This window comes from Xenopus tropicalis, chromosome 3, assembly GCF_000004195.4.
Source record: "Xenopus tropicalis strain Nigerian chromosome 3, UCB_Xtro_10.0, whole genome shotgun sequence".
NCBI classification, from domain to species: Eukaryota; Metazoa; Chordata; class Amphibia; order Anura; family Pipidae; genus Xenopus; species Xenopus tropicalis.
Window position 1 is genome coordinate 13,497,464 of NC_030679.2, and position 16,181 is coordinate 13,513,644.

The 16,181-nt window shown below is 44.1% G+C and overlaps 1 protein-coding gene across 3 annotated transcripts in view; it reads left to right on the plus strand.

Annotated features, from left to right (window-relative positions):
* Positions 1-3,758: 3,758 nt before the first annotated feature.
* The window catches only part of rnf145 (ring finger protein 145), a 28,567-nt gene continuing 16,144 nt past the window's right edge, over positions 3,759-16,181 (plus strand). The window contains exons 1-2 of one of the 3 annotated variants that reach the window (XM_012959210.3): positions 3,759-3,962; positions 11,620-11,834. In XM_012959210.3, the coding sequence (XP_012814664.1) occupies positions 11,651-11,834 (184 nt within the window). In that variant the 5' untranslated portion in view covers positions 3,759-3,962; positions 11,620-11,650. Of the gene's footprint in view, positions 3,963-11,619; positions 11,835-16,181 lie in introns of those variants that run through there. The other 2 variants (XM_012959212.3, NM_001078792.1) reach the window with 2 other exon arrangements.

Here is a 16,181-nt window from a genome sequence, read left to right on the forward strand (position 1 = left end):
AATTAGAGAGGGTCCAGAGAAGGGCAACTAAGCTGGTAAAGGGTATGGAAAGTCTCAGTTATGGGGAAAGGCTGGCCAAGTTGGGTCTGTTTACACTGGAGAAGAGGCACTTAAGGGGTAACATGGTAACTATGTATAAATATATAAGGGGATCATATAATAACCTCTCTAATGCTTTATTTACCAGTAGGTCCTTCCAACTGACACGAGGGCACCCACTCCATTTAGAAGAAGGGAGGTTCCATTTAAATAATCGGAAAGGATTTTTTACTGTGAGAGCTGTGAAGTTGTGGGATTCCCTCGCCGAATCAGTTGTGCTGTCTGATACATTATATAACTTTAAGAAGGGGCTGGATGGGTATTTAGCAAGTGAGGAAATACAGGGTTATGGGAGATAGCTCTTAGTACAAGTTGATCCAGGACTGGTCTGATTGCCATCTTGGAGTCAGGAAGGAATTTTTTTCCCTCTGCAGCAAATTAGAGAGGCTTCAGATGGGGTTTTTTGCCTTCTTCTGGATCAACTAGCAGTTAGGCAGGTTATATATAGGCATTATGGTTGAACGTGATGGACATATGTCTTTTTTCAATCTAACTTACTATGTTACTATGTTTCCCTGTCTGTTCTATCTATGGTTATATGGGTTGGAAAACATTCTTGAATCAGTAGAAATAAATTGCAACAATCAAGATCTCAAGGAGGTGTTAATCTCCCAGACATACAAACATACAATTTGACTTGTAATTTATGATATGCAGCATATTGGGTTAATAATAGGGAACTTTATGCACTGTATTTTATACATCAAGCACTTACTCCAAATATTTCCTTGGCCTTTCTTTTACATTCTGAAGAGAGACAACTCCCAATAGCAGTAAATGACAATCCATTATTGCTTACTACTATTAGAGCCTGGTGTGCTGTGTGCCATAGATTATCTATTTCACCCTTTTTATCACCCTTTTTGCCCTTTATAAGTAATCCACATTTCTTGAACAATGATTCTGGAAATCCATTCCTTACAGGGGTTTACACAAGTAAAACATCTAACTAATACCTCCACAAATCTACATTCATTTGCAAATCTTAAGGAAAAATACCCGTCAATAACATGGTTGGAAGCTACTCTTAATAGAGAACGCCAAGTTAAAAACTTTTTTGCTACCTGGGTAAAATATGTGCAAACATTATTCCCTACATGACAACAAGAAATACTTTATACATTCAGGATTACCACTTGGTATATGTTCGAGGAGAAACCCTTTAATAAATGTAACTTAAACGTATGAGGATATTTACCAAAGATCTGATATAATCGTAGTTGAAGCAGGAGGGCTCTAGGGAAGGAAAATAAACCAATAAATCAATCTTTAGGCTAATTTGAAGTGTAACATGTAAATGGGATCATTGAGGAGGGTCAAAGAAAGAGCGTGTAGACCCAACTCAATCTATGCCCTGTTTATCAGTGCAATGGCATGTTTTATTATATGTATTTTATTGGTGCAAATAAAAACATTAAAAAAAAAGTACACCATAAAAATTCTGACAGTGTCCCTTTAAAGGTGAACAACCCCTTTAATAATATCAGCCTATAATTAAGTGCATTTAAGCATGAAATGCATAAAGCAGTATGTGCAGGTTAGTGCAAAAATCACACTAATCACACTACATTTAAGACAATTCAGACCAGAGCCACTTCTGCTATGAGTCCTCAGGTGGCAGCAGCCCCAGAGACTCTTCTGATCCAGACCCCACTTCAAATGCACATGCTCTGTACCAGTGATCCCTTGCAGGAGAAAATTAAGCAGCCCTGGGTGGCACCTGTAATTAGGGTTGGCATCTTTAGTGCCCGCTATCTCTAGGCAGGGATGCGGGGCATGACATCACTAGCAGGACATTGACTTTACATGGGTGGGACTGTGGGTGGGGCTATGACATGGCAATTGGAGATTGGCCAATCGCCACTTCAGTCTCATAGAGTCCTGCCTGGTTTTCCAACCAAAAAGAATAGGGCACACGAGTCACCCCAGAAATGATGCCAGGCAGACTTAGAAAAAAAAATTGTGTCAAGAGTATCTCCCCTTTGTGACCGCAATGTTGCTAGAATTCTGGGAAAAAACACTGCATTGTGAGAAATAACATGCCAATTGCTCACTGCACTTGTGGACTTTCGTGTACCCTTATGTCTAAAGGGTACCCTTGTGCGTAAAGTGTCTACTTGTTGGGTGAGTGCACATCCAGTCAGCTTTTTAGACAGGTAAGAATTCTCAAGTGAAATGTCAGTGGGGTACACAAGGGCATGAAACTAGTTTTTATGAGTAGGGTTGCCACCTGGCCAGTATTTCATTTTTCAGGAAAATGCCACCCAGAGCCTGGGTGGCAGTTGTGATACACCCTGGACATTACTTGTGTTTAAGAGAAGATGGCAGGGAAAATACAGAGCCCAAAATCATTTACTGGCTTAAGGTTCTAGTTGGTCTTAATCCATCTCTGGTTAGTATCAGCACCTGCATAGCAACTCGCTGGTGAAGTTGATACTTTCCCTTTATTTTTTTGCAAACATATTGACATGAGATAGTTTTCCCTATGGTCCATATACAAGAACTGTACTCTTAAGCTGGCCATACATGCACCGATAATATCATACGAAACTTCGGTGCGTGTATGGCAAGTTGGTGAGTCGACCGATATCACAGGAAGCTGCTGATATCGGTCGACTTGCCGATCGGGCAGGTTAAAAGATTTTGATCGGGCGCCATAGAAGGCGTCTGACCAAAATCTGCCTTCAGCACTGAATCGGCAGGAGGTAGAAATCCTATTGTTTCTACTTCCTTATCTGCCGTTTCAGCCCTGAACGGTGTGTGGCCGATTGCATGATCTTTCGTGCGACCGATGGTCGCACAAAAGAGAGAGATTACACACAGAGAGATTAGTCGTGCGACAACAAATCTCCTTTGTCGCGGGCGACTAATCTCCCCGCAGTGCCATCCCACCGGCTAGAATGTAAATCGCCGGTGGGATGGCATATGCGGCGCCGCGATTTGCCTTAGTTTCCTCTCAAGGCAACTTCAGCAAATCGTGGTGCCGCGTATGCCATCCCACTGGCGATTTACATTCTTGCTGGTGGGATGGCATTGCGGGGAGATTTGTTGCCTGCGACAACGGAGATTTGTCGTGGCGCAATTCATCTGACCCTGTGTCACTGCCCTTAGCCTTGATACTGTGCCCCCAGCGACCAAAGGATCTTACAAAATGGCAGCGAACTTGCTTTAGGGCTCTGGCACACGGGGAGATTAGTCGCCCACGGCAAAACTCCCTGTTCGCGGGCGACTAATCTCCCCGAGTTGCCTACCCCTGCCATCCCACTGGCGAACATCTAAGTCGCCGGCGGGATGGCAGACGCGGCGGGGCGATTTCAGGAAATCGCCGAAAAAGACTCGCGAGTCTACCGGTGGGATGGCAGGGTGAAGGCAACTCGGGGAGATTAGTCGCCCCCGAACAGGGAGTTTTGCCGTGGGCAACTAATCTCCCCGTGTGCCAGAGCCCTTATAAGAGACACAGTATATAAAAAGGAGCCATTGTATTCTTTATTTCCAAAGCCATAACAAATCTGCTTGTTTTCCCTTTAAAGGAACACTTCATCCTTTCACTCTATGCGCCCAGGCAGTCAGGCTCCAGTACTGAGCAAAAAGGCGGAATTAGCGGCTGGATCTGTATGCGCATGCGCGTTCATTTGTGGGTAACTAGCGGTCAAGTTGGGCTGCTCTGCGCATGCGCCTTAGTGTCTCCGTTTGTTATTGTGGGCGGGTTGCGGGCTGTAAGCTGCGCGAACGGCCTGTTGGGTTTGTGTGGGCCGGAAACTGTGACAGCGGCCTGAAGTACCGCACATAGGGAGCGAAGGGCCGAATTGCCAGCCGGAGGGGCGCAGGGCCGGATATGGAGCGTTGAAGAGTTTTACAGGCAGGTAATGAGGCCGCCGTTCCGATGGGGCTATGGGCTCTAGCAGAGGAAGCTGGGTCCCTATAGCTATAGATTGTGTGAAGTACATGATAGGAACATATGAGCCTTAACCCGGGGCTTAACTACACTTCACAAATGCCCCAATGGCAGGTGATGGCAAACTTAAAGTGTGCTTTAGTAGCAGCTGGACATCTGCAGAATTGCTCTGTTCCTGGCAACCATGTGGCCCTTTGGGGGAACTAGAACTCAAGCAGTCTCTCTCCAGTCTCTCTCTCTAGTCTCTCTCTAGTCTCTCTCTAGTCTCTCTCCAGTCTCTCTCCAGCTTGTCTGACATTCATTGGGGTAAGTTATTGCTTAGCCACAGCTGGAGAGCAGCAGGTTGAGAGACAGCATTTAGTATACTGGCCTGGGATTGATGGCCTCCCAAAAATGTTTATTTCTTTAGGGATCTTAAGTGCAAGTGTTATGAATTGGAAGGAGGTCCCTGCCCTATAGAGCTGGTATAGTTACATAGTTACTATCTATACACTCACATAAACTATATATACAAACATTAATACTAACTGTAGATATTAGTATCACAATAGCCTTGGATACTATGCTTGTTCCAGAACTCATCCAGACCCCTCTTATAGGCACTAACAGAATCTGCCATTACCCCATCACTAGGAAGGGCATTCCCCAACCTCACTGCCCTCACCGTGAGGAACCCCCTACGCTGCTTCAAATGGAAGTTCCATTCCTCTAGGGCTGGGCGATATACCGTTTAATACTGAATACCGGTGTTTTTCTTTAAAACTATATTCATTTTTCAGATACCGCAATACAGGGTCAGGGTACTCACAGGTGTCAGGGTACTCACCTGTGCAGCCCGGTCTTGCGCGCCTCCTTGCGTGCGCGCCCCATTGTCCGCAGGACATTGCACACGCGCGTCCAGGTACGCGTGCGTCAAAGCGCACGTACATGTCAAAGCGTGCACGTCCGTGACGCGCTGATGGCGCCAGTTCTGCGCATGCGTGGGGGGTATTTAAAGCTATCAAACGCCTCCTCCTGTGCTATGTTGTCTGCGGCCTTGCCTGGGAAACTAAGCCTGCCTGATTTACCTAAAGACTTTCTGTTGCCGATCCTTTGCTTGCAGTAATTATTCTCCAATTTATTAGGAAATGGGGTTAACACCTAATCATGCATGGAAAAAAAAAATACCGTCAAATACCGTGACACCGATATAATTTTGAAAAATACCGTGATATAAATTTTTGGTCATACCGCCCAGCTCTACGTTCCTCTAATCTAAAGGGTGGGCCTCTGGTGCGCTGATTGTTTTTATAGAAAAAAAGAACCCCCCCCCCCCCCATCTGTCTATAATCCTCTTTAATGTACTTGTACGGAGTAATCATGTCCCCTCGCACCTTTTTTCCATAGAAAACAACCCCAACTTCGACAGTCTAACCTCATAGCTTAAAGGAGAAGGAAAGGCTACCTAAGAGTTAATCTCAAGCTGCAGGCTTACCTTCAGTTGTCTCAATAGTGCCCTTAAATCTCCCCAAACCCCCATCGTTCAGATGATCAGCCAAACAGGTAAAAAAACCCGCTGTGCTGGGTAAACAGAATTCCCATAATGCATCGCTCCTAGCACGACCCTACGACCAGGACTGTAAGCATACAGTGTCCATTTATGTGACTTATCAGAAGCAGCACAGTGCTCTGGGTTAGAGGTGTCCCTTGGCCAACTGATGTCCAGTTAGAAAAGGAAAGCTGACCCAGTGCAGTTGGAGACGTATCATGTAGAGCCGTTCTGAAATGTTTTCCTAAGCGTCCCTATTTTTAAGAGGAATTTGGGGGCTTGTTACCTACAGATCAGCAGTTGTATATGGGTATGCAGTGAGGTGGCACTAGTAAATAATGTTTCACTATTGTTCATACTGGTTCTGACACTTGAATCAATGTATCAACACTTGAATGAATCAATCAGTTTCATCAAAGTTTTTGTGGCTTTACCCCTTCAGTAGCAGATACTTTGGTAATCCTATGCACAATGGGCATCAAACTGTTCAGTGCACTCTTGGCTTTCATATTTAGGATATTTTTTTCTTGTTACCTAGTGCTATGTGGGAGATAAGATGCTTAAAAGTGGAAGCTTTGAGGTAATATTTAGATTTTTATAGAAACTGCTAAGTTCTGAAAAGCATTGTTCGGTACTTAGGAGTTGAAAGACATGGTTACCCATTTTGGATTCGACAGAATGTGTATATTCCAGGATTTTTGGCTTTGGAATCTAAAGTATGTTGTATTCTGCTGTAATGCTTTGTAAATTTGGTAATTTACTGCTGGGAGTTTTTGATCTATTGAAATCAAAAATTTTCATAGAACTATACATATCTGGTATTGACACATTCGAGAGACCTGAGGCTTTCCGAATCAGTTGAATTTGTGTCCATCAAATAAAATATTTGTCTGGTATAAATCCCTGTATCATTAAAAAATAGTAATTGTTTTTTTTCTTGGGGATTTTAGAGCTCTAAATCTTGTTTCAGAGGATGAAATGCACAAAAAGCAGATTTGGAAAGCTCAGATTCTCCTGGGGGGGAAAAATTTTTTTTTTTGTGTTTTGGTGTTACTTTAAGGCAGTGATCCCAACCAGTGGCTCGGGGGGGGCAACATGTTGCTCCCCAACCCCTTGGATGTTGCTCTCAGTGCCCCCAAACCAGGGAGTTATATTTGAATTCCTGACTTGAGGGCAAGTTTTGGTTGAATAAAAACAAGATTTCCTACCAAATAAAGCCCCCTGTAAGCTGATAGGGTGCATAGAGGCTGCCTAATAGCCAATCACAGCCCTTATTTGGCTCCTCCATGAACTTTTATGGTTCTTGTGTTGCTCTCCAAGTCTTTCTACATTCGACTGTGGCTCACAAGTAAAAAAGGTTGGGGACCCCTGCTTTAAGGTGTTAGTCCTGAATTTAATTTAGAATTTAGCCTGTGAATTTAATTTCTTTGTGGACAAAATTCTCAGGATTTAGTCTGTGGGGAATCCTCAAGTGACCATGCTGGATACCAAATGACAGTTTTTTTTATTCATAGATTTTTTTTTTCTATTTTAATCTTGCAGATTTATCTGTGAAATCTGTATTTCGCAAAATATATCTATATAGATCTTCCTTGCTAAAGGGCCCACTCCCTTGGCAAGTACAGAAGTCCAATAATGTTTAACATTTATAGCCTGCTTCTTTGTTAGCTCAAGTTTCCCTTTAAATCACTTTCACATAGCACCATTTAATGGGGCATGGTACCCTTAGATTCCAAGTACTGATGCAAGCCATACATGGATTCTGGGCTTCCATTCTCAAGATTTATATAAATTGTCCAGAACCTGCACACATTTGCCTGTGCCCCAGTACACCCTCTAGTTCAGTGCGGTCCAACTTCTGTGGTGCCAAGGGCCGGAATTTCTCTAGCATACATAGTGTAGGGCCGTTAATGTAAGGCATATTTGACCACTCCATAATTACACACCTTAGGGACCATTTAATGGCTATTTCCAACTGCTCCCAGAACAAACCCCTGCCAGCTTTACCTCCCACAGGCAGCATAGGGCAGGCAGAGTATGGCGCACACACAGGCAGGGTAGGGCAGGCAGCGTATGGCACACACAGGCAGTATTCTGCCTGCCCTATGCTGCCCATGTGTGCCATAATCTACCTGCTCTACCCTACCTGTGTGTGCCATACTCTGCCTGCCCCATGTGTGCCATAATCTACCTGCTCTACCCTACCTGTGTGTGCCATACTCTGCCTGCCCTATGCTGCCTGTGTGTGCCATACTCTGCCTGCCCCATGTGTGCCATACTCTGCCTGCCCTATGCTGCCTGTGTGTGCCATACTCTGCCTGCCCTATGCTGCCTGTGTGTGCCATACTCTGCCTGCCCTATGCTGCCTGTGTGTGCCATACTCTGCCTATGCTGCCTGTGTGTGCCATACTTTGCCTGCCCTATGCTGCCTGTGTGTGCCACACTCTGCCTGCCCTGTGCTGCGGTGTGTGCCATACTCTGCCTGCACTATGCTGCTTGTGTTTGCCATACTCTGCCTGCCCTATGCTGCCTGTGTGTGCCATACTTTGCCTGCCCTATGCTGCCCGTGTGTGCCATACTCTGCCTGCCCTATGCTGCCTGTGTGTGCCATACTCTGCCTGCCATATGCTGCCTGTGTGTGCCATACTCTGCCTGCCATATGCTGCCTGTGTGTGCCATACTCTGCCTGCCATATGCTGCCTGTGTGTGCCATACTCTGCCTGCCATATGCTGCCTGTGTGTGCCATACTCTGCCTGCCCTATGCTGCCTGTGTGTGCCATACTCTGCCTGCCATATGCTGCCTGTGTGCCATATTCTGCCTGCCCTATGCTGCCTGTGTGTGCTATACTCTGCCTATGCTGCCTGTGTGTTCCATACTTTGCCTGCCCTATGCTGCCTGTGTGTGCCATACTCTGCCTGCCCTGTGCTGCTGTGTGTGCCATACTCTGCCTGCCCTATGCAGGCAGAGACACACACACACAGTGACACAATGCTGGCACTGCTCCTACAGTCTGTCTGAGGTGTGAAGAGGTGAACAATGTGAGTACTTACAGCCTGAGCCTGAGGTGTGAACAATGCAGTGGGTGAACAATGCAAAGATTAAAAGATGTGAACAGTTCAGGGGATTACATGTTTTAACAATGCAGGGGGATTACAGGCTGAATCTGAGGTGTGAGCCATGCAGGGGGCCAGTTAATCTTAGTATTGATACCATTTAAAGCTTACACAAAGGTAAGCAGTCAGACAGGTGGGGGGCCACACAGAGGGGGGTTGCGGGCTGCCAGTTGGACAGCAGTGCTCTAGTTATTGTGTACCTCTGTCTCATTTTGAATGCATTATTGCACTAATACAAAGTGACAGTAATGCTGGTTCAATATCTCTGGGGATATGGGATGGTGCAGAAAGTTACTGACTGAGAGAAATCAAAGTATTGTGCAGAGAATGTATTTCCATCCTATGGAACTGGGATGGTGGAACTCTAATATAGGTAAAGTTTCCCCATACTGAACCATAATGAACTTGGGTAGGGATATTCTTAAAGGAGTAGTTGACCTCTAATTTAACTTTCACTATGACCTAGTCATTGATATTCTCAAAGTTTTTAAGTTTTTATTTGCAATTGGTTTTAAGTTTTTTATTTTTATTATTTTGCATTTTGTTCAGCAGTTATGTGGTTGCTAGTGTTACCTTACCAACCAGCCACTGGGTTAAATGAGAGACTGGATAATGATTAGGAGTGGACTGGAACAGACGGATAAAGAGTAACAATATTAATAAAAGTATAAGCTCACAGAGCAATGAATCAGTGACCCCTATTTGAAATCTGGAAAGAAGCAGCAGGGGGAGGCAAATAATTCAGCTACTATAGAATAAATAAATAAAGAATGAAGACAAATTGCAATGTGGCTAGGAACAGATATACTAGAACATACTAAAAGGTAGTTCGAAAGGTGAGCTACCACTTTTATGGATAAAAAGTTGCCATACTCCAACTAAGTGCCAGGTGCCATAGTCCATTGAAATGAATGGCGACTGCAGAATAACACAAGAGAGGTGTGGAGGGGCATGAGGAGTATCACTGGCTATAAGACAAGTGGCCAGGCTATTGAGGGGAATGTGGAATGTGCAAATGACCTCAATACCTTTTTTAATAGATTTGATGTCCCATTGTCTCATACCTCTCCCGGTTTTAGCCGTAATTCACACTTTCCTGCTCCTTGGTCTCCCCCTACACAGGGAACAGCAACAGTCAGTACTTCTGTACTCCCAGTAATTAATATCACAGTAGAGCAGGTTAAATATGGCCTGAGTAAAATTAGTTCTACGAAAGCTGTAGGTCCGGACAAGATCATTCCGGTTGTCCTGAAATCGTGTGCTCCTCAATTATGTGGTGTCCTTCAGTATCTCTTTAGCCTTAGCTTGTCTTTACAGAGGGTTCCTGTACTGTGGAAAACATCGTGTATTGTGCTGGTACCTAAAATACCATGTCCTTGTGGCCAGAATGATTTTAGGCCTGTTGCTTTAACATCGCATATTATGAAGGTGTTTGAGAGACTGATCCTGGATGCATTCCGTCCTTTGGTGAAGTTCTCTCTGGACCCTCTTCAGTTTGCCTATCAGCCGTTCATGGGAGTTGAGGATGCCATAATACATTTGTTACATCGTACTTACTCTCATCTTGATAAGCCTAGGACCACCGTAAGGATGATGTTCTTTGACTTCTCCAGTGCCTTTAATACCATTCAACCGGCAGTATTGGGGGAGAAATTAAGGAACATAAACATTGATATCCGCTTGGTCTCATGGATTATGGATTATTTGACCTGTCGTCCTCAATATGTCCGACTACAGAACTGTGTGTCTGAGACCCTGATCTGTAGTACGGGAGTTCCCCAGGGGACCGTACTGTCTCCGTTTCTTTTTACACTTTATACATCCGACTTTAGATATAACTCGGAGTCATGCCATCTGCAGAAGTTTTCTGATGACTCTGTGGTTGTTGGGTGTATAAAGGAGGGTGATACCTCTGAGTACCAGTCTGTTGTGGATGACTTTGTTTCTTGGTGTGAGTGTAATTACTTACAACTGAACATCAGTAAAACCAGGGAGATGGTTGTAGATTTTGGGAGAAGCAAGATTCATGTGACTACTATATCTGTTAAGGGGGAAATAGTGGATATGGTTTCTGATTATAAATATCTGGGAGTCCACTTGGACAGTAAACTTGATTGGTCACTTAATACAATGGCACTTTATAAAAAAGGACAGAGTCGGTTGTATTTTTTGCGGAGGCTCAGGTCCTTTAACGTCTGTAGCATTATGCTACGGATGTTTTATGAAACCGTTGTGGCGAGTGTCATTTTTTACGCGGTGGTCTGTTGGGGTGGTAATATTAAGGTATCGGACAAGAACAAACTGGATAAGCTTATTAAAAAGGCCGGATCTGTGCTAGGCATGGAGCTTGACTCGGTGGATGCAATAGCTAAGAGAAGGATTTTATGTAAAGTACAATCCATTGTGAATAATCCCTCTCACCCGCTATATAGTGTTTTTGCTGAGCAGAAGAGTAGTTTTAGCCAGAGACTAATTACTTTTAGGTGCTCTACAGAGCGACATAGGAGATCTTTTCTCCCTACGGCTATAAAAATTTATAATTCCTCTCTCTGTATTTCATACACATATATAATACCCATAAGTGGTTGTTTGTAGGTTGGTATTTATTGTTTTATGAAGGTTTTTAGGTATTTATTATCTGTGTAATATGTTTTTGGAAGGGTTTGTTTAAATTTATATATCTTTGGTAATTGGGAGCACCTGTAACCAAGCATAAACAATTTCCCTTTGGGATTAATAAAGTTTTTTGAATCTTGAATCTTGAATGTAAGTGTTTGGAAAATTCCATATGACATGTGTTCATCTTGTCACTGCATCAGATTAAGGAAATTAAGGAATATGTAAGAACTCCCATGCACAATGCCTGTAATGCATTCCCTCAGTGTACTACATATACGTGCTGATTGGGGTGTTTGGGTCTCTAGGAAAGCCCAACATTAGCCGGTTGTCCAATAATTTCTTCTTTTATTTTTTTTTTCCCAGTCTGAAGTGATCGTTGTGAAACCGCGACAGCATGGGGGCAAAGGAGAAATTAGAGGCCATGTTAAATGTGGCCCTTCGGGTCCCAAGCATCATGTTGCTGGATGTGCTATACAGATGGGACGTCAGCTCTTTCTTTAAGCAAATCCAAAGAAGCAGCCTCAATAACAACCCGCTGTTCCAATACAAGTACCTGGCACTCAACATGCATTATGTGGGTAAGTTATTTGCTGTTTTGATGTGACTCATAACTAAGGATGATCATGATGTTCACCCATTTTCTCTTTAAAAGTTTTGGGCCAAGATATAGGATGTCTTGATCATTTTTAAAGCAGAAGGAAAGGCTATGTTATTGGGTGGTGCCAAAATGTTAGGCACCAGTGACTTTAATCGATTACCTGAAATCCCCGGTCAGTGCTCCTGTTAGGTGAAAACTGCACCGGCCAGCGTGTGTGCGGGCGAGTGTTCCTTCATCAATCTTTGTGCATGTGCAGTAAATTGAAAAGCTGACTTTTTTGCTCAAAATGCGTCGGCACTGGCAACCTGAAGAAGGAAGCCAAATGGAGGAATGCTCGCTCGTATATACCCCTGGCCAGTTCAGTTTTCTCCTAACAGGAGCACCATCCAGGATTACCAGGTAAGTGATTACAATCACTGGGGGGTGCCTAACATTTGGCACCCCTCAGTGATTTAGCCTTTCTTTTTTTAGGAAAAACTGTAGCATTTTAAAGCACCTGCACTTGATTGCTTCTTCAGCCTTAAAAGAGACCCTGGACCAAAAAAAGCCCAATAACGCTTCTTTATCATATATCAATAGTCAGAACCACACTCTTCCACATTCTATTTCTGCCCCAGGCCAGAGATGGCCAAAAGGTAGGTCAGGAACTTTCAGTAGATTGCAAGCTGGTGATCAGTAGCTCATAGTAAAGTTATTTTTGCATACCCAGCCCAGATATTAGAAGTCAGTGAGGGGTTCTGTGCCAATATAAAGGCACAAGGCTGCAGGCTGAGTTATACAGGGAACTCTGAGTATCACTCATGTATTATAAGGGATAATGTACCCCCTACTGTAAATGATAAGCATATTAGCAGTCACTGAGGGGTTCTGTGCCCATATAAAGGCACAAGGCTGCAGGCTGAGTTATACAGGGAACTCTGAGTATCATTCATGTATTATAAGGGATAATGTACCCCCTACTGTAAATGATAAGGATATTAGCAGTCACTGAGGGGTTCTGTGCCCATATAAAGGCACAAGGCTGCAGGCTGAGTTATACAGGGAACTCTGAGTATCATTCATGTATTATAAGGGATAATGTACCCCCTACTGTAAATGATAAGCATATTAGCAGTCACTGAGGGGTTCTGTGCCCATATAAAGGCACAAGGCTGCAGGCTGAGTTATACAGGGAACTCTGAGTATCACTCATGTATTATAAGGGATAATGTACCCCCTACTGTAAATAATAAGGATAATAGCAGTCACTGAGGGGTTCTGTATCACTCATGTATTCTAAGGGATAATTCACCCCCCACGATATTACCGTCACTTAATAAAATTTGACATCACTAAGTGCTATTTATAGAGAGATGAAGTTATTCATACCTTTTACATATTTTCAAAATATATTAGCTTGATAAAACCATTCTTTCCCAAGGCACCCATGGCAGCAATCGCCAACATGAGTATTCCCCGTCCCACAGATCACTGGGCTAACACAATTATACTATTAAGACTGCCACATCCTGCCCCCTTTGTCTTTTCCTGTCCAGGTCACTGAGATGAATTACAGACTTTTCCAGGGGTTGATCTCTTCCTCTTGTTCCCCCTGATGCCTTCCAAATGCTCCCTGGATCGCTGTGGAGAAGGATCTGTCGGCTTGGTCATAGTCCACCTGTGTTGGCTGATAGCTCATACTAGCCGCCTTATTGGTGGTTTAGTGTGGCTCTTCGAGATACCACTGGCTTCCAGACGAGCTGTAAGAGAGGGGGAAGGCAGCATAGCTGTGTTTCGCTCCCCGGAAGTGCTTCCAGGAAGTTTCTCCCCTCCCTGAGCCAGTTACGTTAACACTCCTGTGCATGTCAGGCATTTCAGTGGCTGGATGCTGACGGAACTTCCGACTGTAGGCGCATCTGTGCGTCATTCACTTCACTTACATTGGTGCTTCTGTGTGACGTTACAACGCGCAACAGCTTGAGTTGGGTTAACCGCTGAGTTGTTCTTGGTGGGAGTATGATGCCAGTTCTTTTTGTTAGCGTTCCCCTTTTTTATTATTTTGCCATGCTAATTCCCCAGCTAGATGCATTGGTGTCCCTTATTAAACAAGCGGTAGAGCAAGGTGTGCAGGAGGTATCAAATTCTGGGTAGTCCAAGACATCTAAAGGGCAAAAGAAGTGCTCTATGATTCCCTTTCTGGAATATCAGAAGAATTATATGATGCTCGAGATGATCAGTCAGATCTGTCTGAGGAAGGGGAAGACATCTCTGATGAGGAGTTTGGTCTTGATTCAGCAGCTGTGGATGGCTTGATTAAGGCAGTAAGAAAGGCGCTGAGCTTGATAGAAGAGTTGGCAAAGAGTTCCTCTGTGGATAAGTTATTCCCTTCGGTTAAGAGATGTTCTTCAACTTTTCCTGTCCACGATTCTGCCTCAAAAACAAACTTATGCCAGCTTCCCTTTGAGGGGGATAGATTGGAGAGAGTCTTTATAACGAAGAAGGTTTTCAGCCGAAAGAGCATATTTTTGCCACAACAAAAGAAATTTAGACGGTAAAGATCTACAGCGGAGTCTCCTGGGAACAAGCCCTTTCGGAGCTCAAGACAGTATAGGCCTGGAAGGTCGCAAGGTAGACAATCATCCTGTAGGTCCACTAAGAGAGAGTCAAGTCATTCAGCAAAGAAAAATTCTTTCTTTGGATCCTCCTCAAGTAGGTTGCAATAAGATCAGGCTGGCTCAATCTGGGAAAGTTGAAGAGCGTCTCTACTGGGACGTTTGGTTCCTAGAAGTTGTAAGGGAAGGCTACCGGCTGGAGTTTTACCAGGATACCAAAGCACAATAATTTCAAATTTTGTCAATCCCAAGAGTTCAAGGAGCAAGAGAAGTATTTCAGGAATATGTGAATCAACTGCTAGAGATAAGAGCCATGGAACCATTGCCTCTTACTCAGCAGCAACTAAAGTGTTATTTCAAACTCTTCTTGGTCAAGAAGGCCTCAGCGGCATACATACCAGTGCTAGATCTTCGATCCTTGAATGAATATATCCATTGCAGAAAATTCTAAATGGAGTCACTAACCTCAGTTATTGCGGCTGTTCCCCCTGAGGCATATCTAGTGAACTTGGACTTCAAGTTCACATTTACTTTCATGTGCCCATTTATAGTCCCCACAGGAAGTTCCTTCTGTTCATATTCCAAGACCAGCATGTTCAGCTCACATGTCTACCCTTCGGCCTGTCTACCTTCTCAGCAACCTTCTCGAAGGTTCTAGTGACGGTGATAGCCTTCCTGAGGCTAGAAGAAGTAGTGGCCTTTAATTATCTGTCCTGTTGCTGTTCAACACAGAACAGGAGGCAGTAAGAAGCCGAGACAAGGTGGTGGCTGTTCTTCAATATTTCAAATGGATAATAAATTGGCAGAAAAGCCACTTTATCCCAACACAGAATTTGATTCTTTCTGGGTGCGAGTTTAAACACTCTTCAGGGGACAGTCTCTCTTCCAGGAGGGGAAGATAGCTCGGATAAATATCACAAATATTTTTTTTTTGAGCCTATGATTAAGTATGCTTTGCTACGAAACGTGCAAGGCTGCCTTCTTGCTTTTTATGTATGGATAAATAAACTTTGGACTCGTCTCCTCCACGATTCAGATGGTGTGCTGGGCTAACTGGCATATGAAGCCCTTTTTTTTCTGAAGTCAAGAACATCCAATGCCTTGAAGCTGAACCAGCCTCTTCATATTCCAGGACATGTGAGATCAAGTTTGGATTGGTGGCTGGTGCCAGAAAATGTAGCCAGGGAAATGCCGTTAACTCAGCCCAGCTATCTAACTATAATCACAGATGCCTCGAAAACAGGTTTGGGCGCAATGTTAGGCAATCTGTCTGCATTCTCTTCTGTCTGATTCCTCCTTGGGACTTGCCCCCTACTCCTGAAAGTGTTAACAGCTGCTCCATTTGAGCCTCTAGAAGTTGCTCAGGCTTGCAGATCACTTTGAAGATCTTGTTCCTGGTGGCAGTTACCTCAGCTTGCAGAGTGGGTGAAATCCATTCTCTTTCCCTGGACTTGAACCGGGCTGTATCTCATTATCTGGATTGCACAAAACCTTGGTTGTTCATTATTCCTAGAGGTCCGAGAAGGTTTGGCTCCTTTTAAGGCAACCATCAGGTGATGGATTATATGCTGCATTGTGGTAGCTTATCAGAAGGCAGGCAGAGAGGTGCCCAGGAACTTGGTGCCACCAGAGCATTGGCTGCCTCTTGGGCAGCAGAAACCAGGGCTCCGCCAGATGTGATTTGTAAGGCAGAAAGGTGGTCTTCCTTACATACATTCATCACACTATAAGTTGAA